This window comes from Camelina sativa, chromosome 12, assembly GCF_000633955.1.
Source record: "Camelina sativa cultivar DH55 chromosome 12, Cs, whole genome shotgun sequence".
NCBI classification, from domain to species: domain Eukaryota; kingdom Viridiplantae; phylum Streptophyta; class Magnoliopsida; order Brassicales; family Brassicaceae; genus Camelina; species Camelina sativa.
In genome coordinates, this window is record NC_025696.1 from 13272476 (window position 1) to 13297882 (window position 25407).

At 34.2% G+C, this 25407-nt stretch overlaps 6 protein-coding genes across 7 annotated transcripts; all 6 read left to right on the forward strand.

The window, feature by feature from the left end:
• LOC104731558 (protein PHLOEM PROTEIN 2-LIKE A6) lies at positions 6210 to 7301 on the forward strand. Its single transcript, XM_010450980.1, has 2 exons — positions 6210 to 6775; positions 6938 to 7301. The coding sequence occupies exons 1-2, from the start codon at positions 6279 to 6281 to the stop codon at positions 7188 to 7190; spliced, it is 750 nt and encodes a 249-aa protein (XP_010449282.1). The 5' UTR covers positions 6210 to 6278; the 3' UTR covers positions 7191 to 7301.
• On the forward strand, positions 10218 to 10673 carry LOC109127938. Its single transcript, XM_019233551.1, has 2 exons — positions 10218 to 10265; positions 10545 to 10673. Exons 1-2 carry the CDS (start codon positions 10218 to 10220, stop codon positions 10671 to 10673), a joined length of 177 nt encoding a protein of 58 aa, XP_019089096.1.
• LOC109128150 (defensin-like protein 164) lies at positions 15601 to 16363 on the forward strand. The gene is made up of 2 exons (XM_019233961.1): positions 15601 to 15714; positions 16092 to 16363. The coding sequence occupies exons 1-2, from the start codon at positions 15663 to 15665 to the stop codon at positions 16268 to 16270; spliced, it is 231 nt and encodes a 76-aa protein (XP_019089506.1). The 5' UTR covers positions 15601 to 15662; the 3' UTR covers positions 16271 to 16363.
• LOC104731562 (uncharacterized protein At4g19900) lies at positions 18358 to 20822 on the forward strand. Its single transcript, XM_010450982.2, has 5 exons — positions 18358 to 19768; positions 19855 to 20004; positions 20086 to 20220; positions 20315 to 20485; positions 20578 to 20822. The coding sequence occupies exons 1-5, from the start codon at positions 18453 to 18455 to the stop codon at positions 20762 to 20764; spliced, it is 1959 nt and encodes a 652-aa protein (XP_010449284.1). The 5' UTR covers positions 18358 to 18452; the 3' UTR covers positions 20765 to 20822.
• Positions 20785 to 23337, forward strand: LOC104731561 (pentatricopeptide repeat-containing protein At4g19890). The gene has a single exon (XM_010450981.1). It carries the CDS (start codon positions 20859 to 20861, stop codon positions 22965 to 22967), a length of 2109 nt encoding a protein of 702 aa, XP_010449283.1. The 5' UTR covers positions 20785 to 20858; the 3' UTR covers positions 22968 to 23337.
• Positions 23561 to 25394, forward strand: LOC104731564 (glutathionyl-hydroquinone reductase YqjG). 2 transcript variants are annotated; one of them, XM_010450984.2, is made up of 6 exons: positions 23561 to 23656; positions 23911 to 24138; positions 24229 to 24405; positions 24488 to 24712; positions 24809 to 24937; positions 25029 to 25394. In XM_010450984.2, exons 1-6 carry the CDS (start codon positions 23576 to 23578, stop codon positions 25260 to 25262), a joined length of 1074 nt encoding a protein of 357 aa, XP_010449286.1. In that variant the 5' UTR covers positions 23561 to 23575; the 3' UTR covers positions 25263 to 25394. The 2 variants fall into 2 exon arrangements, with proteins under 2 accessions (XP_010449286.1, XP_010449287.1); XM_010450985.2 differs by having other exon boundaries at positions 23914 to 24138.

Genomic DNA, 25407 nt, shown 5'->3' on the forward strand with positions numbered 1-25407 from the left:
TTGGTGTACACAGACGTTTACGATTATTATTCTGATCATAAATATGTCAACTAAAATCAAAATACTCTATAATGCAGGTCTAATGTTAAGTCAGGATCAGATAACAAACCAATGTTTAGCTGAGATTGAAATGATTATGCGATCTAATGGAAGCTCTCTGTCAACTATTGTGAATCCTAAACCAGACCAATCTATGATGGATAATAATGAGAATAGGCTTCTCATAGATGAGAGGAACTATAAACGTGCTGACCAAAGAGAGGATTGCGACAGGTTGTTACGTATGTCAACCGATGAGCAAAAAAGTGTCATCCTAGAAATTATTGATGATGTGAATTGAAACAATAGAGGTATATTTTTTGTTCATGGATTTGGTGGTACTAGAAAAATATTCTTGTGGAGTATTCTTGGCGCTGATATACGATCTAGGGATGATATTGTTCTTAATGTTGCATCAAGTGGTATACCTGCTTTACTTATGAAAGGTGGTAGGACAGCTCATTCTAGATTTGGTATATCCATCAATGTGGACGAATATACAACGTGTTCGATAGATGGTCAATCCTATATTGCCGAGTTGATTAGAGAAGCAAAGCTCATTATATGGGATGAGTCTCCAATGATGAACATATTTTGTTTTGAAACGTTGGATAGGAGTTTGCGAGATATTATGAAGTGTGATCGAGTTTGCAAAGCTCATACAATTGTCATCAGATTTTCAGTTTTTTCCCCTTAATAATATTACCTTTTTCATATTAATATCTAAGTGTTAAGTTTTTAAAAATGAAAACGTGAAAACATCTTCAATATGTTAACATAAATTGTATTTTGTACATGCAAGTGTGAAAAACCTTATATTAAAACTGTATTTATTTATATAATATTAGAATTTTTAATAATCAGACTAAATGTGAGAAACTAAAAAGATTAAGACGCAACGTTTAGTCGTGACTCTTTGTATTCTTACAAATCAAAAATCCCCTTTTTGTTTTCGATAAAAGAGAAGATTCAAGTAAAAACCTAATTTGAGAAAATCATGAGGTTCGATTATATTGCTGATCTGCTACCCGGAAGAACTAATTGGTGTATCAATGCCAAGGTCTTACATTCTTGGAGAGTCAGAGAGTTCTTTACAAAACGAGTTCTGCTTCTTGTGGATGTAAAAGTTAGGGTTGTTAGTTGAATGATTTTTACTTAAATTTCAAGTTCTAACAGTTATTGTATATAAGACTTCTTACAAAATTGTTGTTAAACTGTGAAGGTGACAAAATTGAAGCTCTTTATTTACCCGATACACTCGCTAAACTCCCGAAATATATCGACGATGGTGAGTGGTACAATATTAGAAATTTCAAAGTGATCAATCCAACCATGGAGGAGAGGAATACTCATCATCCTTATCAGATTAAATTTACGGATGATACCAATATGACGCTGCTCGAATCATTGAGTCCTAAGAATTACTTTCGGTTCGAGGATTTGGATGACATATATCGTGGAAGAATATATCATCCCATCTCTTTCGGTAAGTATTTCTTTAATTGATTTTATATTATTTTGGTACAATCCGTCAATATAGTTAATTGGTATCTTTGTATTCGAAAAACTAGATTCTTTTTAGGATTTATGAAACTTTGTGTATTGGTCCTTCTCATAGAAAAGTACGACTTAAACTTTACCAAAAATAGATTAGCAACATTTTGGAAACCTAAATTCTGTCTTTTTCCCAAATTAGATGTTTGTGCGTGTATAATGGATGTGGAAGATAGAAGAAAGTCTGCGAGTGTCATTGATATTAATAAAGTTGTTCTCATGTTGTTGAATGGCAAGTAAAAAGATATTTACTCTACCTTAAAGACAGTTACGTTTTAGAGTTGTCTCTGTTAAGATTTTTATTTATTTGATAAACATGTAGGTGTGAGACTGTGAAGTGTCGTCTCAAAGACAACTACGCTTCTCAATTCATGACCGTATGGCAATCAAGCGGGTGCCATCTCATATACAAATCCGAACCTGTGTTATGTGTAATGCGGTTTATGAGGGTGGGAGAATATGAAGGTATGTAACATAAATTAGTTCTGATATAATCATCATAAGGTAACCAATATATTCACTTTAAATTATAAATGTCTGTAGGTGCACCGTGTCTTGAAAACACTTTGGCCTCTTCGAAGATCTTCATAAAACCAGAGTTTGAAGGACTGGAGCATCACCAGACTATGTAAGATGTAATTATGTATATTAAAACAAGTTTTGTATGATGTTAAAGTAAAATTTCTTAAAACATTTTATATATTTACAGGTCTGAATTTGCTGGACGTTATTACATAAACCATGTGATGAAGCAACAAGGTGAAAGCTCAGACACTCAAATGTAAAGAATGGGATGTTGGCCGTTTATTTTTACTCATTTTGAATGTCTATAAAATTTAGTATGTTTGTATTAACCGCTACTTGAAATCCAACTTTGCATTACTCTCATCTTTATTTTGTAATTGAGATAATACATTATAATATTGAACTATTGGAAATTGCTTACGCTTTTAAAAATTTAGAATTTACTTATTGAATTTCAATATCTGTTTACTACAACTTAGTTGTTTATTTAAAAGACTCAATTAATATTTCACATTGAGAGTATTATTTATCTTTAGTAAGATAAACCTTTATGTATATATGCAAACACAAAAAGTACTTAATAATCTAATAAAACATTTTAAACTTTTTCAAAAGATAAAATACTATGTTTAAATATATTAATTATTACATATTAAATCAGAAAAGTAAATATCATGAAGTAATAAAACTATTGTTGTTAAAATCTTATTACCGCGCTTAAAGCGCGGGTACTTCCCTAGTTATAATTTATCCATAACTCACTTAGGATGATATGCTGGCCAACGTTTTCCTTAAGTACAAATTTGTATATATTAAATAAAGACTTAGGTCATATGTTAACTCCGGTGCCTTTACGTTGATTGGTGCAAAATCCAAATAATACATATCATAATGGTTTGGTATTATTACCACGTAGCAACTCAGATGTTGAGTTTGGTCTTATGTTTATCTTTTGTTTGTTTGTTTGTTCGTTCATAGGCTTGATTGATAGGCTAAAATTAGTGTAGTTGGATGCAATGCATTTTTTTGCTTTTTTTTTTGGAAGCAATGCATTACTTTTTTATCAGCAGAGTGTTCAACGCTATTGGCACTTCCAAAATCTATTTATTTATCAATTCGTTTTTAATTACAAAATTATCATAATACTCACACCGATGAAATGTCAGTTGGTGATACATATTTTCTAAATCACATCAGCAATAGTATGCATTTTAAAATAAAATTATGAAGGTGTTATAGAAAACTAATTACGACTTTGGAGGCTCACAATCCTTCTTCAAACAATCTCGCAGAAACACACCAAACCCTAGCTGTGTCAAGACCCCATGGAGAGGCAGGTTGGACCATTAGCGTTCTTGAATCAGTTCAGACGCAAACCACTCCCTCTACTTTTTATCAGTTTTAGGGGGGAAGAATTACGGAACAGCTTTGTCAGCCATGTGGTGAGGGCCTTAAAAGAGGCAGGGATCAACGTTTTCATAGATAGCCATGAGGTGAGAGGGAGAAACATCCGATTCCTCTTAAGGAGAATTGAAAACTCAAAGGTGGCACTTGTGATCTTCTCTGAAAGGTTTGCAGAATCAGAGTGGTGCTTGCGCGAGGTGACGAAGATAGCTGAGCAAGTAAGGGCAGGGTGTCTCGTAGCGATCCCTGTCTTCTATAGGGTGAGCACCAATGACGTGAAAATGATCCAGGGAAAATTTGGTGACTGTTTTGTCGAAACTTTGGAGAAAAGAGGGGGCGAGGATCATCCATTAGGTCCCCGTTGGATGAACTCCGTTATGTTCATTGCGGGTATGATCGGCTTCACCTCAGAAGTTCATAAGTACTATTTATCGTTCTTTTTTTTTTTTTTTTTTTTTTNCTAAATCTCTACAAGCTCCGATTTAATTATATTTATGCTTTCGTAAAGCTCCTACGATCCTTCATGTTAGTAGTAGTTAGTGGAACTTTTGATTTTTTTTAAAAAGAATTTAAATGCTTTGCGCACATATATAGATGACCAGTTGAGCTACCATCACATTGGTTTTACAAAAATAAGAGTGATTTGGACCATTTGGTTCTTTCGATTGCAGTATTGATGACGATCTTGTGGAGGAGATTGTTAAGGCAATAAAGAGACAGCTACCATATCAGTCTCCAGCAAGCAAAGCACTTGAGAGAGAGTTTACAAGAGAGCTTCTTTGTGCTTTAATTGTTTCTTGCATCTGTTATTTTCTAATACCTTCTCTTTTCACTGATTTGAATTTCTTTGTCAGTCCGGAGTGGTTTTTACTTGTCCTGATGTTGTTTGTCACCAGGAAGATTATCTTGTATTTGGAGAGCTGATGTGCAAACAGCATAAAACACTAAAACAGTCCCGAGTACTCAATATCTCTTCCTCTCTATGTGTGTTTGCTTTAGTCTCTCTCTCTGCTTTTATGTTCCATATGCATCGCCCCTGTAAATTGTATGATTTTCATTGAAATATGAACACTTCTTTCTGTTTTTTGGTTGTTATTTTTCTATATATAATATATAATTAGCAACCAGCTCCATTGATGAGTATAGATAAGATGCATTGTTCCAGTATCAGCGTTTCTGATACATCTATATACTCTTTAGTCTTTAGGTTTGTTTATATTGTTTTTCATCTTATAGGTTCTTTTTTTTTTCCAATTTCATATGCAAAAGTTAATTTGTTTTGAAATTTTTTGATCCCATGATTTTTCATTATTGTGATTTTCACGTTAATTGGTTAGTAAAGGAATAAGGATGGTTACTGAGTCATTTAACAAAAATAAAATAAATATGCGCACATTTAACTTTCGTAATATATTTAACAAAAAATGTTTTTAAATTCTTCGTAACTGTTTATCAAAATGTCGACTGAATGATATATTTTGTAAACTTTTAACGCAAAGTTCATGTAGTTTAAACTGTTCCATGGTTGTTGGCTTGTTGCCTTCTGACTTCATGTAAATTAAAACTTTTAATTCGTAACGAACAAATTCGACATATCATCAACATATTTTACCATATATACATGCACTAATACGAACGAAATAGAAGGATATGCAAACATATTGTACTGTTGTACATATTATATATATATATATATATGTTAGATTTCCCGGATATATATTCACTGAGAAAATGTTATAATGATGGCTGTCGGTGAAACTATGGTTTTGCAAACACTTGGTGAAGGATTCGCTCCTTCAACCATTTTCCGAATGTTGTTTTCCGAAAAGAAAAATCAGAATATGTTAATTAGGTGACGACGGAGAACCGATATTACCGGAGGAGAACTATATCGGTTACGATTTGGGTTTGGTCAAACAATGATCTGAAAACCAGACGTGAGATAACGCTACGTGGATTGATCCAAAATTTTCTAATGGTTTTATTGTTACCAACTGCGATATTGATTATGATGTTCTAACCTCTAAGATGTTATATTACCTTTGCCTTTATTTTATTTTTGGTTTATGTATGACCTTCTTTATGGGATTTAATTGAAGAATCTCCAACCACTGTTTATAGTTGGACTATCGATTAAAAGATATGAGTGAGGTTATACGAAAAGGAAATTGGCGCTGTTTGGTAATAAATATGTATATTTTCTTTAATTAAATTATCACCTTTCTTTTTAAGAATATATTGATTCCAGCGTTATAATGGCAAGAGCAAGACTGCAAGAGGATCCATCTTACATGTTTTAGTAAACGGTTTCTTCACAAGACTAACATATTCCCACCTGCTCAATAAATTTTGATAGTATGAATGACATTTCGTATTTAATTATGTTTTAACATGTCCTTGTTATATAGTGAAGTCACTTTTTTGAATTATGAACATTTTGTAATATTCTGGATCGTAAAGAGAAAATGGAATTCCACTTCAAAATATGAAAGCATAAATAAAAAACAGAAAAAAAAGAAAAGAAAAATAAGAAGTTTCGTCCATTATCAAAGTCAGCATGAACGTACGCATGCATGCATAACAAAAACAAAAAAAAAATAATAATAATGGAAGTCTTGTTTTTTTTTTAATGAAACCTATGACCCTACTATAAGGCTATACAATCCCAGAGGTTGCCAATAAATTTAGTCACCAATCATTTTATAAAATTTAGCTGTCCTCTTTTTGACGTACCAAACTCCGTTTACGTACGTCCCATGACGATGCCAGCTTTCCGACGCCGACCACGCCCTCAGATATTTATCAGTTTCCAAGGAAACGACGACGACCTGCGCAAAGGATTTGTCAGCCATGTCGTGAAGGCCTTAAAAGACGCACGGGTCAACGTTTTCTTAGATAGCGATGATCGATGGGAAAGGAGAGGCCCTCATCATCATGACCACCTTTTATTCAGGAGGATAGAAAAATCGGAACTCGCTCTTGTGATCTTCTTTGACAAATACGCAGAGTCAAAACAGTGCTTGAATGAGCTGAACAAGATCCATGAGCGCGTGACCGAAGAGGAACTCATGGTGATCCCCATCTTCTACAAAGTGAACATCGAAGAAGTTAACAATTTGGAGGGAAGATTCGGGAAATGTTTTGAGGAAACGATGATGACACAAGGGAGGCAGAATCATCAATTGACCCATCACATCGTGGGATGTCTAAGGTCTATTGCTAGAAAGCCTGGCTTCACTTCAGGATACTATAGGTAATATAATAGTAAATTAAAGTCGTCTTGTTCAGTTTCATAGATAACTCAAAACTAATTTAAAATGAAAGGATTGGTCCATGTCTTTTGTATATATCAGCCAAGATACCATCTCACTTCCATTATGAAATATCTCTAACTGGCTCTACTCTTCGTTGACAGCAACGATAGCGATCTTCTGGAAGCGATCCTTCAGGGCATTAGGAAAAAAGTACCTTATATATCGGCAAAACAAACAATCGGAGAAGAAGTTTTGGCAGAGCTTCTCTCCGCTTCAGTGGTTGCGGCTTTGTGTTTTTACTTTATCCCTATATCTGTTTTCTCGGATTTGGGTTTCTTAAATAGCCCACGTTGGTATCTAGCTGTTCTCTTGTTGTTTGTCGTTCGGCATAGTCTCCGATTGATTCAGAGCTGATGGGTTAAAGTGGAACAGATGACACTTGACTCTCAATGTACGTATGCCATAATGCATACGATCAATGAGCTCTTTTTATATTTTTTATTTTTTTTTTGTTAAAAACGATCAATGAGCTCTTGGGTTTTTTTTTTTATGCTTTTATGTTGTGTATATATATATCTCAATGTTTTTTTCGTTCAGTCTCTCGCTCATATGTTCATTTTAATAACTAAAGCTTTACCAGCTAATGCCGTTGATGACGAGATTAATTCCATTTTACTGAAAGAACTAACTAATAGTAGTGCTATATATAGATGCAAAAAAAATATATATATATATATATATATAGCTGCATGTACATGCATCTTGACAAAAAAACACTACCGTATCCGTATTTAACTACTTCAACTCAGTTAACTACTACTTGTACTCATTAGTACAATTATGTAAAAACGTAGATTACTGGCGGATCTACAGTATTACAAATTTTCATCATGTTTAAACGCAGGCTCGGCCCGTAGCTGAAGCCCAACAAGCAATGGCTTTAAGCAGCAGACTTTATAAATTTTTTTGGAACATCAATTTGTAATTGCCATGTGGTGTAGTGGTTAGGTGATATGTTCCTTGTGGTCAAGGTAAAGGGTTCGAAACTATGATAAAATTCAGTTTCTTCTCCACCTAAGTTTCTAAGACTCTAACACCAGCTTTCTTCTATCTATTCTTTACTGATTTCTCTTTTTGACTCGTGTATGGCTGCAGATGAAGACATTTTCTGTAGGATTAGTTTATTTTTTCAATTTTTTGAGTTGAATGGGCTGAATAGTTTTTTCCAACCTCTTCAACCTTTACAATGCAAATGATGAAAATTGGTTGAATAATTTTTTTCAACCTATTCAATCTCTTCAACCTTGCAACCATTTACACCCTATGTCTTCTTCTCTCAATGTCGCCAGGAGGAAGAAGTCAACCAAGTGGATGTGATAATAGGAAGAAAAAGGACAGACGGGATGAACTGATGAAATCTCAAATTGGCAATATGTTCAGGTGTGTTACAAGAACTCCAATTCCTAGAACTGATGAGACTGCTAGACCTGAGGCGGCTGAGATAGGTAAAGAAGATGAAGAGCTTAATAATATGGAAGAGAATGCAGATGAGAAGAGTATGAATGAGAACAAGGATAAAAGAGAGCTTAATAATGTAGTGGAGGATGATGCAGATCATATGAATGAGAACAGGGATTAAACGTTTCAGAGTGAAAACCAGAAAGAAGATGATAGAGTTGATGAGAAAGTTGATGAGAAAGTTGATGAGATTAGAGTGTTTTATGAGAATGTGGATATGACTGATCCTGCAAATTGGGAGAATATTGATAAAAAAATGAGAGATTATTTGGTTGAGAAAGGACCACCTCCAAAACCAAGAGCAGATTACCGTTTTCCTAGAGATAATGTTGATAGATGTTTCACTTATTCATCTTATATAAGAAGAATGACTAATGGAGAGAAACAAGTTAGAAGATGGTTAGTTTACTCAAAAGTTCAAGATAAGGTCTTTTGCTTTTGCTGTAAATTATTTGATCAAGAAACAAATCCTACTCTATTAGCAAGTAATGGGTTTAATGATTGGAGAAATGCTTCTCAAAAACTGAAACACGACATGAAACAACTCATCGTCATATTATTTGCATGAACTCGTTGGATGGAGCTAGAAGAGAGATTTCAAAAGAATAAAACTATTGACAATCATATGCAAGAGGCAATTAAGAAGGAGAAAAAACATTGGAGAGATGTATTGTTGAGAATAATTGTAGTGGTAAAGACTCTAGCTGAAAGAAATCTAGCATTTCGTGGAACTAATGATAAGATTGATGATCCAAACAGTGGGAATTTTTTGGCATTTATTAGGATGATTGGAGGTTTTGATTCAATAATGAAGGAACACATACGACGTGCTAAGAAAGGTGAAATTCAGAGCCATTTTCTCAGTCATCAGATTCAAAATGAGTTGATAGAATTAATTGCTAATGAGATCAAGCTCATGATCTTACTTTAGATTCAGAATGCAAAGTAGTTTTCTGTCATGCTTGATTCCACTCCGGATGTTAGTCGTAAAGAACAGATGACCTTTTTAATTCGATGTATCGATGTTTCAACGAATTCACCTAAGATTGAGGAGTTCTTCTTGACGTTTTTGGAAATCAAAGGTAAGACGGGTGAGGGACTTTTTAAGACTCTTCAAGATGCATTGATTGATCTGAAGTTGGATATCAATGATGTAAGAGGACAAGGATATGACAATGGACAAAATATGAAGGGAAAACATAGAGGAGTTCAGAAAAGGTTGCTTGATATAAATCCAAGGGCATTTTACACTCCGTGTGGATGCCATAGTCTTAATCTTGCACTTTGTGATATGGCTAAATCATCTAGAAAGCTGTTTCTTTTTTTGGCATTGTTCAGCGAATATATTGTCTATTTGCAGCTTCAACCAACAATTGGGAAGTGTTCAGAGAAATAGTGAATGGTATTACACTTAAATCGCTGTCTCAGACGCGTTGGGAAAGTCGGATTGACAGTCTTAAACCAATAAGATTTCAAGCTTCAAAGATAAGAGATGCACTATTTTATTTGGCAGAACATAGTGATAATCCAGGACACCGAAGTGAGGCTGCGTCTCTTGGAGAGAGTGAAAAACATGGAATTGGAGGGTTTGAAATTTTATTTGGAATGGTAATTTGGTATGATTTGCTTTTTGCTGTGAATATAGTAAGCAAATCCTTACAGTTAGAGGATATGGATCTTGTGGCTGCTATTTCTCAGTTACGGGGGCTTATTGCTTATTTGAAAGACTACATGGAAACAGGTTTCGAGAAAGCTAAAGGTGAAGCTACACAAATTGCCATTGAGATGGAGATTGAGCCTGTCTTCCCTACAAAAGTAAAGCGCTTGGTGAAAAAGAAAAGGAAATTTGGTGAGGATGTTGAGAATGTTGATGAAAGTAAGACTGCAGAGGAGAGTTTTAGAATTGATTACTTCATCAACATAATGGATCAAGCTATTACGTCTCTTGAGGTAAGATTTGAGCAATTCCAATGTTATGAAAAAATCTTTGGATTTTTGTTTGGTGTACAGAGACAAAAGTTAGCAAAAGATGATGAGTTAAAGACATCATGTATGATGGTTGGAAGCTTCCTTGAAGCATGATATGCATTCAGATATAGATGGAGAAGATCTGTTTATGGAGCTGAAACTTTTAAGGGATGTGTTGCCAAAAGAGATTACAAAACCGGTTGAAGTGTTGGAATTTTTGAAAAGAATGGATGGTTGTTATTCAAACACATGGATTGCCTATCGTATATTACTCACCATTCCGGTTTCGGTTGCTTCCGCGGAGAGAAGTTTTTCAAAATTAAAGCTCATAAAAAATTATCTACGCTCGACTATGTCTCAAGATCGATTGAATGGTTTGGCATTGATATCCATAGAGCAAGAACAAGTTGAGAAGCTCGATTACCAAACACATGGATTGCCTATCGTATATTACTCACCATTCCGGTTTCGGTTGCTTCCGCGGAGAGAAGTTTTTCAAAATTAAAGCTCATAAAAAATTATCTACGCTCGACTATGTCTCAAGATCGATTGAATGGTTTGGCATTGATATCCATAGAGCAAGAACAAGTTGAGAAGCTCGATTACCAAACACATGGATTGCCTATCGTATATTACTCACCATTCCGGTTTCGGTTGCTTCCGCGGAGAGAAGTTTTTCAAAATTAAAGCTCATAAAAAATTATCTACGCTCGACTATGTCTCAAGATCGATTGAATGGTTTGGCATTGATATCCATAGAGCAAGAACAAGTTGAGAAGCTCGATTACCAAAAAATTGATGAATGAATTTGCAGGAATGAAGGCAAGGAGAATTATCTTTCGCGATAAACAAAACTGATGTTTTTGTCTTTTTTTGCTTATTAACATTTTTCGGTAAAACTCTTATAAACTAGTTAAGTTTCAATTTATTTTGTGACGCGAACAAAAAAATTTTGGGGCATAAATTTTTTATTTGCTTTAAGCATCGAATATCTCCGAGCCGGCACTGTTTAAACGGTAGACTGATGAGTTTATGTTGTAAAAGTTGACGCCGGAGATCTAAGCCAATCATATTTCGCATACTACTGTATTAATTTTTTTTTAAGCTGTAGGATTTAACAATTTTGCTTCCGAAATTTATAAACTACTAGAAGTAGACTCGCGCATCGCGCGAGATAACTTTATAATAATTTTAACATATTTTAGATTTATTCAAATATTTAAAATTTTATATTTTGTGTTTCGATAAATTATATATCTTATTTTTGTTATTTGTTTTGTTTTTAAATAAATATTCTCAGTCCCTTAAAATGAATGACTATAGATTCGTTAAGCATTAAATTGAAATTTTTTGTTAATATGAAAGGTTACTTTAAAATATTTAGTCTGTATCCCATAATATATAGAGCTCTTCATGTTTTGATGCACAAGAAAGACGTACAAACAATTTTTACGTTAAGAAAAAAATATTGATTACGTATAAATAAAATACGGCTTAGCATGGACATTATTTGTTAGTTTGTCCGCTGTTAACATAATCTACAAAACATCAATATCTTCTAAAACCAGACACCTCCAAGAAGGACAAGATAGTAGCTTGAATTTCTTGAATAACCTCTTCTTGAGCCGAAACTCATGCTCTTCCTTCATTCTCTGTGTAGTTAATTTCATTAATTAGATAACTAAATGTAGCATAAATAATTTTGATATTTATATATTACCAGCATGCTTCACACATGCTTAAAAGTTTTATTATTATAATTTGAATGTTTTAGCAATAAAATATTTTAATCTTAATGAATTATACAAATGACTTCAAATGCATTTGTGTTCTAGAAGTAGAATTCTTTGTGTTTCTTGATTAATTGCATTTGGAAAAAGAAGTTCTCTGTTAGATTTTTCTATATTTTTATCACGTACTTTATATCTATTGAACATACTAAATGCAAACTAAATTTTAGTTTAGAATTGAGTAAAAAAAATGTTATTAATATATAATGATATATTATTATATCAAATAAAAACTGCTTTTTTGTGTTATACTTTTCTATTTAAAAATAATATATATATATATGTGTGTTGTATCATACTCAAAATGACCAACGAAAAAGAGTAAAAACATATCATCATATTATCGAGTTACTTTATTAGTGTTAACTGCATAGCCTAAGAGAACATAAAATAATTGTTCACCAGATAATCTTTTTTTTCTTCTATGTTTTTTATTTCTAAACCCATGTGATGGATGGAAAAAGAGATAACTCAAATCTTCCTACTTCTCCAAAACATTGTTTTTTCTCTCTCTTTCCCTCCGCCTCTCTCTCTAGAATGCAATTGGGATTAGCTTAGGGTGATCTTTGGATCTTTCCACTTGATAAACATATGGTAGAGGTGAGTCTTGTTAAATGTGTATTGATGAAACTTGCACACATGGTCAAATTCCATTGCCTTGCTCTGCTTGCGGGTAAGCACTATCTTCACATCATCAACAATTGATCATGGATAGAAAAAATAATGGAACATATGAGAAGAGAAAATAAGTGCATACATAGTATAACCCAAAAAATAATGTTGTGAAAATAAATCAATTAGATGTTAATTATATTTTAAGAAAACTATTAATACTAAATTGTGTAAGAAAATAAAAAATGAATTTGGAAGAATCACATGGCTTTGGAAACCCATATCATGAGATATATATCACCTAGACGTCCAAATCATCCTCGACCCTAAATCCTAAATCATCACAAAACTTTTCTCATCAGAAGCTATAACCTATAAATAAAACAAAGGACAATAAAAATGGTTATCAGAAAGAAAGTTAATAAATACATACAAACACAGTTGTAACAACATTTCAAATGGATCAAAAGAAAAAAAATTACAATATTAATATACAAAATAAGCATTCGAAACAACATTTACAAATGAGAATGTGTTATGTGCCTAAGACCTTCTTCATCTAACTCTTTCTAATGAATAATCGCATTTCACATGTTCACTTCTATATATGCTCCAAAATTTGGACTCAACTTATTTATTTCAAAACCTACAAATGTCACATAAAGGAAAAATTTAAATACTATAAAATTTAGAAAATTATGTGAGAGGTAGAATATAATGTTTGATGAAGACTTTTTCTAGCTATTATAGATAAATTTGTAGTAGTATGAGAGGTTTTTCAGTTTTTTTTTGGTCAAACATCATGGGAGTTATGATTACATTTCAAAAAATAAATTTACCATAGGTTTTGTCTGTGTGTGTGTTTTTTTTTTTTTGGGGAAAACACAAATTGTATTGGAATTAATGCATTAAAGTGTATTCATATGATGAAAGATTTGTTTTTAATTTTTTTTCAAACATCATGGGAGTTACATTTTAAAGAATTAATATGCAATAAATTGTGTTAATGATTACTATTAAAGAAAAATAAAATGTCATATTGTTTTATATCTTCAAATTATTTTAGAATAAATTGACTTGATCCTTTGGCACAAAAACTGTAGAACAAATATTATAATTTATTTGTCAACAAATAATTATTATAATATTTTTACAGCTTGAAATTAGTAAAGAATTTAATAACCATCACATTATATTTTGTCAAAAATTATAATATTAATATTTAATTCTTTCTTATTTGCAAAATTATAATGTTATGGTAATTATATAAAATATTGATAAATGATAAGAAATTATAATGTTATGGTAGTTATTTAAAATATTGATAATTGATATCCATTTATAATTACTAAAAAGATATTGCATAAGTATAAACATTTTTTTTAGTACAGAAATATCATTTAAATTTAATGAATATGAAAAATAATGTATGTAATTTTGAGAAAAATAAATTAATAGAATTTAATAATTGAAAAGTAGGGACAGGTGTCGAAAATATATGCTGCCAAATATCGTCGTGTTAAGCAGTTAGGAGAAAACCTTCTTATTTATGTCTCAAGAAAAACATATATTGTTACAAGCTATGTGTAAGCGTAATATTCATATGATCCGATTCATTCTCTTTCGTTCCTGGTATCTAGTGGAAATGATGGTTAAACAAGCATCTTCAATTGATCCATGTCGCATTAAGGTGAAATGCTGGCTACAATGACGTATTCCTGATCGATAAATGGTAAAGAAAGACTTAGGCGGCTGCTAAACTCCCGAGGATTGATCCAAAGAATTGATTTTCTCTATGGTTTGGTGGTAATAACTATGATATTGATAAAGATATTCTAATTTTTTTATTTCTCTCTTAATGATTTAAATAAAATTAAGGGTTTCTTTTCTGGTTAACATGATTTTCGGGGTTAATATGAAAAAGAACACAGAGCTGGCAATTCGTAGTTAACAAAATGAAATTCATGGCGAAGGTTAAAAGATAATTTGTGAAAGGGGTGTCTATCGGAATGGCCCGACCCGTTTCAGCCCGAAACCTGTAAAGTCCGCATATATTTGAGTTTGGCCTAGTTCGATCCGAAATATTTTCGAATCTATAATTTAAAGTCTGAGTCCGGTCCTAACAGAGTTACAAGGCTTTTTGGGCTTTTCCGAGCTTATCTTAGATATCAAAAATTCAAACTTATAAGCATTAAAAAGCAGATCAAACAAAATTTTTAATAACTCATCTATATTTACTACAACCAACTTAATTTAAAAGAAAAAGTTTAAAACTAAATAAAATTTTAATACTTTAACCAAATAAAACAATATATAATTCATATAAAATATCATGATAAAAATTTTTAAAGTATTAAGTAAGGTTATTAAAAATTTTAAATTATTAAGTAAGGTTTTTAAGTAAATATAAAAATTAGGATTAGAGTTTTAAACTACAATAATAATTAATCAAATAGTGCAATTAAACAAAAAAGTAAACAAAAAAGTACAAATATATTTGTTAAAAGGCTTCTCGGACTGTCCCGAAGCCAGTCGGGCTAAGCCTGAACCCACGTGGGCTAAGCCCGAAAAACTCGACAGCTCAAACAGAATGAAACCGAAAGACCTGATTATTTCTGGACATATATATTTAAATTTGAGTCCGGTGTTTTTCGAAACTGGACAAGACCAGCCAGCAAAGTTTGGTACTAATTGACATGCCAATGTGAATATATGTCACGAAAAATAATTTTATTATATCATTTCCAAAGAGAAACAAATGGAAATAAATGATTTGTTGACTGGTCAGCGTTCAAATTAGTTGTTATGGAAACAGTTTTTTCTTTTCCAAATATGTATTTTGACTAATTTTCACTTTAGTTTTAAATATGATGCCCAAATAGTATATAAAGACATCATTTCACTATCTCATCTTTCAATATCAAAACTCAAAAATATCTCCAAAACAAAAAAAATTGTTAGCCCATACTAATATAATCTTCTAATTGTTTCACAAGTCATGGCAAAACTACTGTATTCGTGTATGTTCATCTGTATGTTTGTTCTTTCAGGTAAAAATTCATATATACCTTAAAAATATGTTACAAAACTCAAAATATAGCTTTCAAGATCGATATGTCTAGTACTTGTATCAAGTAAGGTTGGGTAATGTTTTGACCCCCAAAAAAACAACCTAGCAAAATATGTGATTTATTTGATTATTGACTCATTTTAATTATTGCTATTTATTTAATGTTTATTTTCAAATGCCATAAAAAGACTCCTCATTTTTACATTAGGTGATTTATATAATGTTTTAGAAAATATTAATACAATTAATTTGTTTTTAGGCTTTTTGGTTTCTTAATTTACTTAGTATAAAATGTGATAAAATATGCTTATCATTCACAAATGCTAATACAACTAATACATTTTGCTTTTGTTTTAGGTTTTTTGGCCTTTTCAAGTGCAAAGCAAAAAACATGTACTTCGGGCATATACCTTAGCCACCCATGCGATCTTGAACAATGCATAAATGCGTGCTTTCGAATTTTCTACACCCAAATTGCAATTTGTAGCGCAAACAAAGTAAACCTTTGCACTTGTGAGTACGATTGCAAATCTTAATTAAACATACTCCTCATGTACGCTGTTATAAACTAGAGCAACAAGCTTTATGTCACGTATCTTAATTACTTTGATTCCATGTAAGATATATATATGGTCATATGAATAAAACTTTTTAAAAAAGAAGTTCTATCTGAGTACAATAAAAAGGCAAATTTCATGTGATTGACCCTGTTTATTCTTAGCCGATGAAATTACGATATTTTTATAACTTGACGAGAAACAGTTTCTTTTGTTTCTTCTACTTCAGCTATCCATGTAAGAAGTTAAGAGTTTCCTAAAATAATTTGACTTTATGGAGCGAAAAAAACATGATTTTCTAAATCAATCATCACTTAGAGCGTGTATTCAACTTGACATTTTAAGTAATTTGTCTGAAATTTACAAATTCTATGTTATTCAATCATGGATTTTAAAAAGTCTATTAAAATCCACTGTTATTGAACTGATGATTTAAAAATCTACTTTAAAATCCATTAAAATCTCTTTTTATTGAACAGATGTTTAAAAATCTACTTTAAAATCCACTGTTATTCAAAACAGTTTTGTGGATTAGGATTCTGGAGGATTTGTTTAGTTAAAAATATAGAAATCCAAATCTCATGGTTTTAGGTGGGATTTGAAAGAATTTTACAGAAAATCATATGAACTTCCCTAAAATCTATCAAAATTCTAAATTTCCTAAATCCCATCAAATTCTCCAAAATCATGGTTTGAATACACCCCCCTTATATGGTTTTAGATTCTATGGCACTATTTACCGCGACATTATTTCATTGGCTAAAAACAAAATGAGTGAATAAAAAGGTTCATCTCGGGTGAATCCAAGTATACTCCAAAATAGAGTACCATTTATTTGCCCGCAAAATACTGAGGGGAAACACAATTTTAAACTTATTTAGACAGTGTTTGGTTTAAAAATTGAAACAAAATCAACATTTAATATAATTTATTAATATGTGTGAAAAAATCTAGAAAATAGATAAATTGAAAACAAAGAAAATATGTTTTAAGATAAAATATAGGGAATATGCACTAGATACCACAATTTTCAAAAGTATTTAAGAAACTACCATAGGACCCACAGTGCATTCTCTCTCCTCATATACAATTACTTTTATACCCATTACATATATTACATGTTATTTGTTTAAATATCATGTAAATTTTGTTTTGTGAACGAAATTATATATCGATTTGGGTTCACAAATGAAATGATTAGGATTTAAATTTTACAATTAGAACGAAATTATATGTCGGTTTGGGTTCATAAATGAGATGATTAGTGTTTAGATTTTACAATTAGAACGAAATTATATGTCGGTTTGGGTCCACAAATGAAATGGTTAGGGTTTATATTTTACAATTAGAACGAAATTATATGTCGGTTTGGGTTCACAAATGAGATGGTTAGGGTTTAGATTTTACAATTAAAACGAAATTAGATGGTTATGATTTAGATTTTACAATTAAAACGAGATTATTTGTCGGTTTGGGTTTACAATTAAACGTTATTTAGTTCAATATAACATGTAAAATATAAATATTACATGCTATTTTAAAAAATCACACCAAATATTTCACTCTTTCTATCTAACACTAAAACAGAAAAGGGTGATTAAGTCTTTTCACTCCAAAAAAACGTGGGCCCTATGGTATTTTCCAATGAAAAAATGTTGTTGTGGTATTCTCTGAAATAACTTTCAAAATTGTGGTATTCTCCTAATTAACCCTAAAATATATTATTGTCTTCGGTTTACTATTTTTTTTTTTTGGTACTCGGATGCATATGGTATATCAAATACATCGATAATTTAGGATATCAAAACCGGTGCCATATCTTACCGGTTCGATGTAGTTGTTTCTTAGAAATGAGTACAACAATCCCTTCAATTAAACAAATGTGCTTTCAAATTTGTAAATTAGTCGAGTGTCGTCAGATTCGTAAACCTTTTAATGTATGAAAATAGTATTCAAATCTGTCCAAAACAAGAGGAACAACAATAAAATTAAAAGTTAAAAAGTTGAATCTACCACGGTTAAATTTTGGAATCACGGTTCACTTTGTATATTTGGACACAAAAAAAGTATGTCGGAAAATGTAAAATAAAGAGGGTTAAACACTTTCTCTTTCTAAACGGGAACGCCGGTTAGATTCCGACGGGGGAGGTTTTTAGGGAAGATGTTGAGATCACGGCGTTCACGTTCCCGTCACGGCGCACAAGCTTGCGCCGTTATGTCTGCCGTTCTTCTTCTCGCTTCCGTCTCACTTCTCTACATTCGTCTCTCACTCTTCTCATCTCAGTCGCCGAATCACCTCCGCTCCAGCTCCGGCGAAGATGCGGTTTTGTTCCCGGAATCTCTCCTCGTCTCAGATTCCGACGTCGTGGAAACCACCGCCGGAGGAGGAAGAGGATCTACTACCTCAACCGAAGATAGAATCGACGAGCACGACGACGCGATCGAAGACGACGGCGTTTCGAATGAAGAAGATGAGAATCAGGACGCGGAGCAAGAGCAAGAAGTGGATCTTAATCGGAACAAGGGCTCTTCTTCTTCTTCTTCTTCTTCATCGTCGTCATCTTCTGGGTTTTACTTTGATCACGTTAATGGAGTGATCAGAAGAGCTTCCAATAAAAGATCGATCGATGAGTGGGATTACGATTACGCAGGTTTTAGTATTGATTCGGATAATTCAGGAGATAAGAGTAGAGCTGCGTTTGGATCTGATGATGTTCCTTTAGACGAATCGATTCGTAGGAAGATCGTTGAGGTTTCGAGTGTTGAAGATGCGTTGTTGTTGAAATCAGGGAAGAAGGTGTCGCCGTTGAGAGAAGGTTGGGGAGATTGGTTTGATAAGAAAGGTGATTTCTTGAGGAGAGATAGGATGTTTAAGTCGAATATAGAGACGTTGAATCCTTTGAATAATCCAATGTTGCAAGATCCTGATGGTGTTGGGATCACTGGATTGACTAGAGGTGATAAGGTTGTGCAGAAGTGGAGGTTGAATCAGGTAAAGAGAAACCCTTTTATGGCTAAGAAGCCATTGAGTGTTGTTGTTTCAGAGAAGAATGAAGTTAGAGAGAGTAGAGAAAGGGTTAGGTTGGAGAGTAGTGTTGGTGAGATTAAGAGAGGTGAGCGTAAGACATTAGATGATAATGATAAGAAGAAGGAAGAGACTAAGGAACAGGGGATTGTGGAATCTGAGGGGAAGCTTGATGAGGTTACAGAACATATGTATGCAGATGGAACAAAATGGGGATATTATCCTGGTATAGAACTGAGTTTGTCGTTTTCGGATTTTATGGATTCGTTTTTCAGAAAGGAGAAGTGCTATATGAGAGTGTTTATGGTGTGGAATTCACCTGGTTGGATGTTTAGCGTTAGGCATCAAAGAGGGCTTGAGAGCTTACTTTCTCAGCATCGAGATGCTTGTGTTGTGGTTTTCTCAGAGACTGTTGAGCTTGATTTCTTCCGAAACAGTTTTGTGAAAGACGGGTTAGTGAGTAACACAGAATGCAGCCTGCATACTCCTCTATTTAGTTATAGTTTGATTGATTCGTTTCTCTGTTTTTCTTTTGCAGTTATAAAGTTGCTGTTGCAATGCCGAACCTCGACGAGTTGCTGCAGGATACTCCTACTCACGTATTTGCTTCTATATGGTTTGATTGGAGAAAAACAAAGTTTTATCCTACTCACTACAGTGAACTCGTTCGGCTTGCCGCTCTTTACAAGTAAAGCTTGATCACTCTCTAATCTTTTATTGAATGATTGAGCATTCTCTTATCACTTAGTGATTTTGCACATATATGCAGATATGGTGGGGTTTATCTCGATTCTGATGTGATAGTTTTGGGTTCATTGTCATCCCTGAGAAACACTCTCGGCTTGGAAGATCAGGCAGCGGGTGAATCGCTAAACGGTGCAGTCATGTCATTCGAAAAGAAAAGGTTCATAAACACACATCAATCCTTTGCAACATTAGAAACATCAATTCTACCTTAGTAACCCTTCAATGTTATAACTGCTATCCTCTCTTTGCAGCCCGTTCTTACTTGAATGCTTGAACGAGTACTACTTAACTTATGATGATAAGTGTTTGCGATGCAACGGAGCTGATCTCTTGACTCGAGTATCTAAACGGTTTTTAAACGGGAAGCTTAATATTCGACCTTCCTCTGCATTCTTCCCTATCAGCCCACAACAGATAACAAAGTAAAACCTCTCTCTACTGGCTTTTGCTCAAGACCCTTTGGTCCATCTTTGATTAAGGAAGCTTCTAACTTTTTTGGTTTTTGGTGGAGCAGCTATTTTACATATCCTACAACAGAAGATGAGAAATCGCAGCAAGACGTATTGTTCAAGAAGATCATCAATGAGTCATTAACGTTCCATTTTTGGAACAGCGCAACTTCATCTCTGATCCCTGAACCAGAGAGCCTTGTCTCTAAGCTTCTTGACCATAGTTGTATCCGTTGCTCCGATGTATTATAAAACTATTTTTATTCTTTTGACAAAACCATTTATATAAAGAGAAGATTTTTGCAAGTCTCTTCTCTCTCTCTATGGGCAAGCCATTAAAGCTTCAATGGCGTCTCTTCTCACTAAATCGAATCGATTCCTTCTTAGACCTTCTGAGATACCAAATTCTCTCTGCTCTCTTCTCTTCTTCAGATTGATCTCTTCCGAGAACGAATCCAATGATATGTATCTTCTTCCTTCTTCTCCATCATCGTCACCTTCTCAATCTCTCGTTAAATCGGTCTGTTCATTGGTCTGTAACTCCTATCTTCGTCAAAGCCATGTCATATCATCATCCCCACACCGCGTCAATCTCGATTTCGATGCTAATTCTCTTACCCATGAACAAGCCATCACTGTGGTGGCTTCACTCGCGAGCGAAACTGGTTCAATGGTGGCTCTTAGTTTCTTCTACTGGGCAGTGGGTTTCGAAAAGTTTCGACATTTCATGAGATTGTATCTCGTAACCGCTGATTCTTTGCTTGCGAATGGGAATTTGCAGAAAGCTCATGAGGTGATGCGATGTATGCTTAGAAATTTCTCGGAGATTGGGAGATTGAATGAGGCTGTTGGTATGGTTATGGATATGCAGAATCAGGGGTTGACACCTAGTGCGATAACTATGAATTGTGTTCTTGAGATTGCGATTGAGTCGGGGTTGATTGAGTATGCAGAGAACGTGTTCGACGAAATGTCTGTGAGAGGAGTGTCTCCGGATTCTAGTTCTTATAAGCTTATGGTTATTGGTTGTTTTAGAGATGGTAAGATTCAGGAAGCTGATAGGTGGTTAAGTGGGACGATCCAAAGAGGTTTTATTCCTGATAACGCTACTTGTACTTTGATTCTCACTGCTCTGTGTGAGAATGGTTTAGTAAATAGAGCGATTTGGTATTTTCGTAAGATGATTGATTTAGGGTTTAAGCCAAACTTGATAAACTTTACGTCTTTGATTGATGGATTATGCAAGAAGGGAAGTATCAAGCAGGCTTTTGAGATGTTAGAGGAGATGGTTAGAAATGGTTGGAAGCCAAATGTGTATACACACACGGCTTTAATTGATGGGCTATGTAAAAGGGGATGGACTGAGAAGGCGTTCAGGTTGTTCCTCAAACTTGTTCGTAGTGATCATTACAAACCCAATGTACATACTTATACTTCGATGATTGGTGGGTATTGCAAAGAAGATAAGTTGAACCGTGCAGAGATGTTGTTTAGCAGAATGAAAGAGCAGGGTTTGTTTCCTAACGTTAACACATATACAACGCTCATCAATGGTCACTGTAAAGGTGGGAATTTTGATAGAGCGTACGAGTTGATGAATTTGATGGGTGATGAAGGTTTTAGGCCAAATATTTATACGTATAACGCGGTTGTAGATAGTCTCTGTAAGAAATCAAGGGCAACTGAGGCATATGAGTTGCTGAATAAAGCATTTTCTCGTGGATTGGAAGCTGATGGGGTTACGTACACTATTCTTATTCAAGAACAGTGTAAGCAAAGTGACAATAAGCAAGCTCTTGCTTTCTTTTGTCGGATGAGTAAGACTGGTTTTGAAGCTGATATGCGCTTGAACAACATACTGATAGCTGCATTTTGTAGGCAAAAGCAAATGAAGGAAAGTGAGAGGCTTTTTCAATTAGTGGCGAGTCTTGGCTTGGTTCCAACGAAGGAGACATATACGTCTATGGTTAGCGGGTATTGTAAGGAAGGTGACATCGATCTGGCTTTGAGATATTTTCACAACATGAAGAGGCATGGTTGTGTTCCTGATAGCTTCACTTATGGTTCACTAATATGCGGTCTCTGCAAGAAGTCCATGGTAGATGAAGCTTGTAAGCTTTATGAAGCGATGATTGACAGAGGCTTGTCTCCTCCTGAGGTAACTCGGGTCACATTAGCATATGAGTATTGTAAGAGGAATGATTCAGCCAACGCAATGATCCTGCTTGAACCTTTAGATAAGAAACTGTGGATTAGAACTGTTAGGACACTTGTGAGAAAGTTGTGTAGCGAGAAGAAAGTCGGCGTGGCAGCCCTGTTCTTCCAGAAATTGTTGGAGAAAGATGGTTGTGTTGATCGTGTCACTTTAGCTGCTTTCAAAACAGCTTGTTCTGAATCTGGTAAAAACAACCTTGTTGCTGATTTGACCGAGAGAATCTCCAGAGGAGTAGGCTAGAGAAGTGTTTCAATAGCTAATCCAAATTGTGGATCAAGAAACCGTGTTGAGGGAAGTACATGGAATGCTGTTGTTACATTCCGAATCAATACATATCGTCTGGTAGTTGATTCAAAAGACTAGAGGATGGGATTTTGATTATTATCACCAAGACATGAGTGTGAAACTATCTGTCAAGATATTGAACACCACATACTTTCTAAGGGTGATTCGAGTATAAAATTGTCGAAAATTAAACCATTCTTCATGAAATGTTTGATTGTGTTAGTTGATGATTAAGTTTTTATTAATGTAAAAGTACCAATCATTTGAGAAAGAAGTGGGTTTTCTAAAAGTTTTAAACAGGGACCTAGACACTAATGAGTAGCAAGATGTGAGCCTTATCTTTTTTATTACAGCAATTATGTAACGGTGTGTACTTTTTAAGAATTGAATTTTCCACTCTAAAGCATCCAAATGATCAAAGGTGAGTCGGTTTAGTTGGGCGTGACAGAAGCAGTGACATAATTGATAATCCGTCGCCATAATTGACTCTGTAGCCTTTGGGACTATCTAGTATATAAACTGATCACGTAACTCTTTTATGTATGTAGCTCCTGGACTGGTTGATGTCTTATTCCACGATCATTAGCAACAACTGCTTGCTCTCTCTCGCTACAAGGTTCAGTACTCGTGGATCTCGTCTTCAGGTACACTTTTTTTTCGAATTCCTAATTCCAATTTCTCTCTGTGCATATTCTCGTATTGGATACAGGTTTTTCTGGGTTTGTATTTGATCTGCGTATTGTTTCGATGATGCATCAAACTCTTGAGAATTTCGAAAAAGTTTCGAACTTTTGATCTGTTAGGGTCCATATGCTATGAAGCGTATGATGCTCTGTTTTTTTTTCATGAACCTGTTTTCCTCAAACTGATATGTGATCCTCTGCTTTTGATTTGTCAGAAGTGTACACTATCAATGGCTCGATCTGCGGTTGATGAGACATCAGATTCAGGAGCTTTTCAAAGAACTGCATCAACATTCCGAAACTTCGTTTCAAGAGACTCAAATTCTCAGTTTCCAGCTGAGTCTGGTAGATACCATCTTTACATATCTTATGCTTGTCCATGGGCTTCTAGATGCATTTCATACTTGAAGATCAAAGGACTTGACGATGCAATAAGCTTCTCGGTGCGTAGACTCGACCCTTTAACACTGCTAATTGTTATGTAGAATCATACCATTTCCTGAGCGTATTGTTATCTGTCTGATTTGCATCAGTCTGTAAAACCCATTTGGGGAAGAACCAAAGAAACCGATGAGCATATGGGATGGGTCTTTCCGGGTTCAGATACCGAGGTTCAAGGAGCTGATCCTGACCATCTTAATGGTGCTAAGAGTGTAAGAGAACTCTATGAGATTGCTAGCCCGAACTACACCGGAAAGTATACTGTTCCTGTAAGTCTTTTTTGGCTTCTCAATGTCTTTTAAGTCTCTTTTAGTTGGAACTAGATGGAGTGAGTTTTGGTTTTTATGTCAGGTTCTGTGGGATAAGAAGCTCAAAACTGTTGTAAACAACGAGAGTGCAGAAATAATCCGGATGTTCAACACCGAGTTCAATCATATTGCAGGAAATCCTGATCTCGACCTCTACCCTTCTCATCTCCAAGCAAAAATCGATGAAACTAATGAATGGATCTACAATGGGATAAATAACGGTGTCTATAGATGCGGGTTTGCAAAGAAACAAGAACCTTATGAGGAGGTACGTAAGTGTGGAAGCCATGAATTGCTATCAGCCTATCACCGTACATGCTAATTGGTCTCATGAGAATGTAAACTTTATGTTTCCTATATGCAGGCAGTTGAGCAAGTGTATGAAGCATTAGATAGATGCGAGGAGATTCTTGGAAAACATCGGTACATCTGTGGTAACACTTTGACTGAAGCAGATATCAGATTGTTTGTCACCCTTATAAGATTTGACGAGGTAATTGATCCGAGTTCTCTGCTTTCAAACCAAGAAAAACAAACACACAAATATTCAAACGAGTCTGTAAATGTTGAAAACATTGATGCAGGTTTATGCGGTCCACTTCAAATGCAACAAGAAACTCATAAGGGAGTATCCGAATCTGTTCAACTACACGAAAGACATTTTCCAGATCCCCGGAATGAGTAGCACGGTGAACATGAATCACATCAAGCAGCATTATTATGGAAGCCACCCGTCGATAAACCCTTTTGGGATCGTCCCTCGTGGACCAAACATCGATTACACTTCACCACATGATCGACACAGATTCTCCAAATGAAAAAACAACATCTCATCATAATCATCTTTGACATGTGAGTTGAGTTCTGCTTTCGGAAAGTTCAAAACCATCTTTACCAAGTGATGTAAAGTTCTATGTTTTGTGATAAAATAAAAAGCTTTCTGTTTTATATGTTACATTTTGG

Coding starts and splice junctions, on each gene's coding strand:
- LOC104731562 (XM_010450982.2), top strand. CDS start 18,453: ATGTTGAGATCACGGCGTTCACGTTCCCGTCACGGCGCACAAGCTTGC. Junction 20,005..20,085: donor CGGCTTGCCGCTCTTTACAA/GTAAAGCTTGAT, acceptor ACATATATGCAG/ATATGGTGGGGTTTATCTCG. Junction 20,221..20,314: donor ATGTCATTCGAAAAGAAAAG/GTTCATAAACAC, acceptor CTCTCTTTGCAG/CCCGTTCTTACTTGAATGCT.
- LOC104731558 (XM_010450980.1), top strand. CDS start 6,279: ATGACGATGCCAGCTTTCCGACGCCGACCACGCCCTCAGATATTTATC. Junction 6,776..6,937: donor TTCACTTCAGGATACTATAG/GTAATATAATAG, acceptor CTTCGTTGACAG/CAACGATAGCGATCTTCTGG.
- LOC104731561 (XM_010450981.1), top strand. CDS start 20,859: ATGGCGTCTCTTCTCACTAAATCGAATCGATTCCTTCTTAGACCTTCT.
- LOC109127938 (XM_019233551.1), top strand. CDS start 10,218: ATGGATCAAGCTATTACGTCTCTTGAGGTAAGATTTGAGCAATTCCAA. Junction 10,266..10,544: donor TAAGATTTGAGCAATTCCAA/TGTTATGAAAAA, acceptor ACTCACCATTCC/GGTTTCGGTTGCTTCCGCGG.
- LOC109128150 (XM_019233961.1), top strand. CDS start 15,663: ATGGCAAAACTACTGTATTCGTGTATGTTCATCTGTATGTTTGTTCTT. Junction 15,715..16,091: donor CTGTATGTTTGTTCTTTCAG/GTAAAAATTCAT, acceptor CTTTTGTTTTAG/GTTTTTTGGCCTTTTCAAGT.
- LOC104731564 (XM_010450984.2), top strand. CDS start 23,576: ATGTCTTATTCCACGATCATTAGCAACAACTGCTTGCTCTCTCTCGCT. Junction 24,406..24,487: donor CCGGAAAGTATACTGTTCCT/GTAAGTCTTTTT, acceptor TTTTTATGTCAG/GTTCTGTGGGATAAGAAGCT. Junction 24,713..24,808: donor AACAAGAACCTTATGAGGAG/GTACGTAAGTGT, acceptor TCCTATATGCAG/GCAGTTGAGCAAGTGTATGA.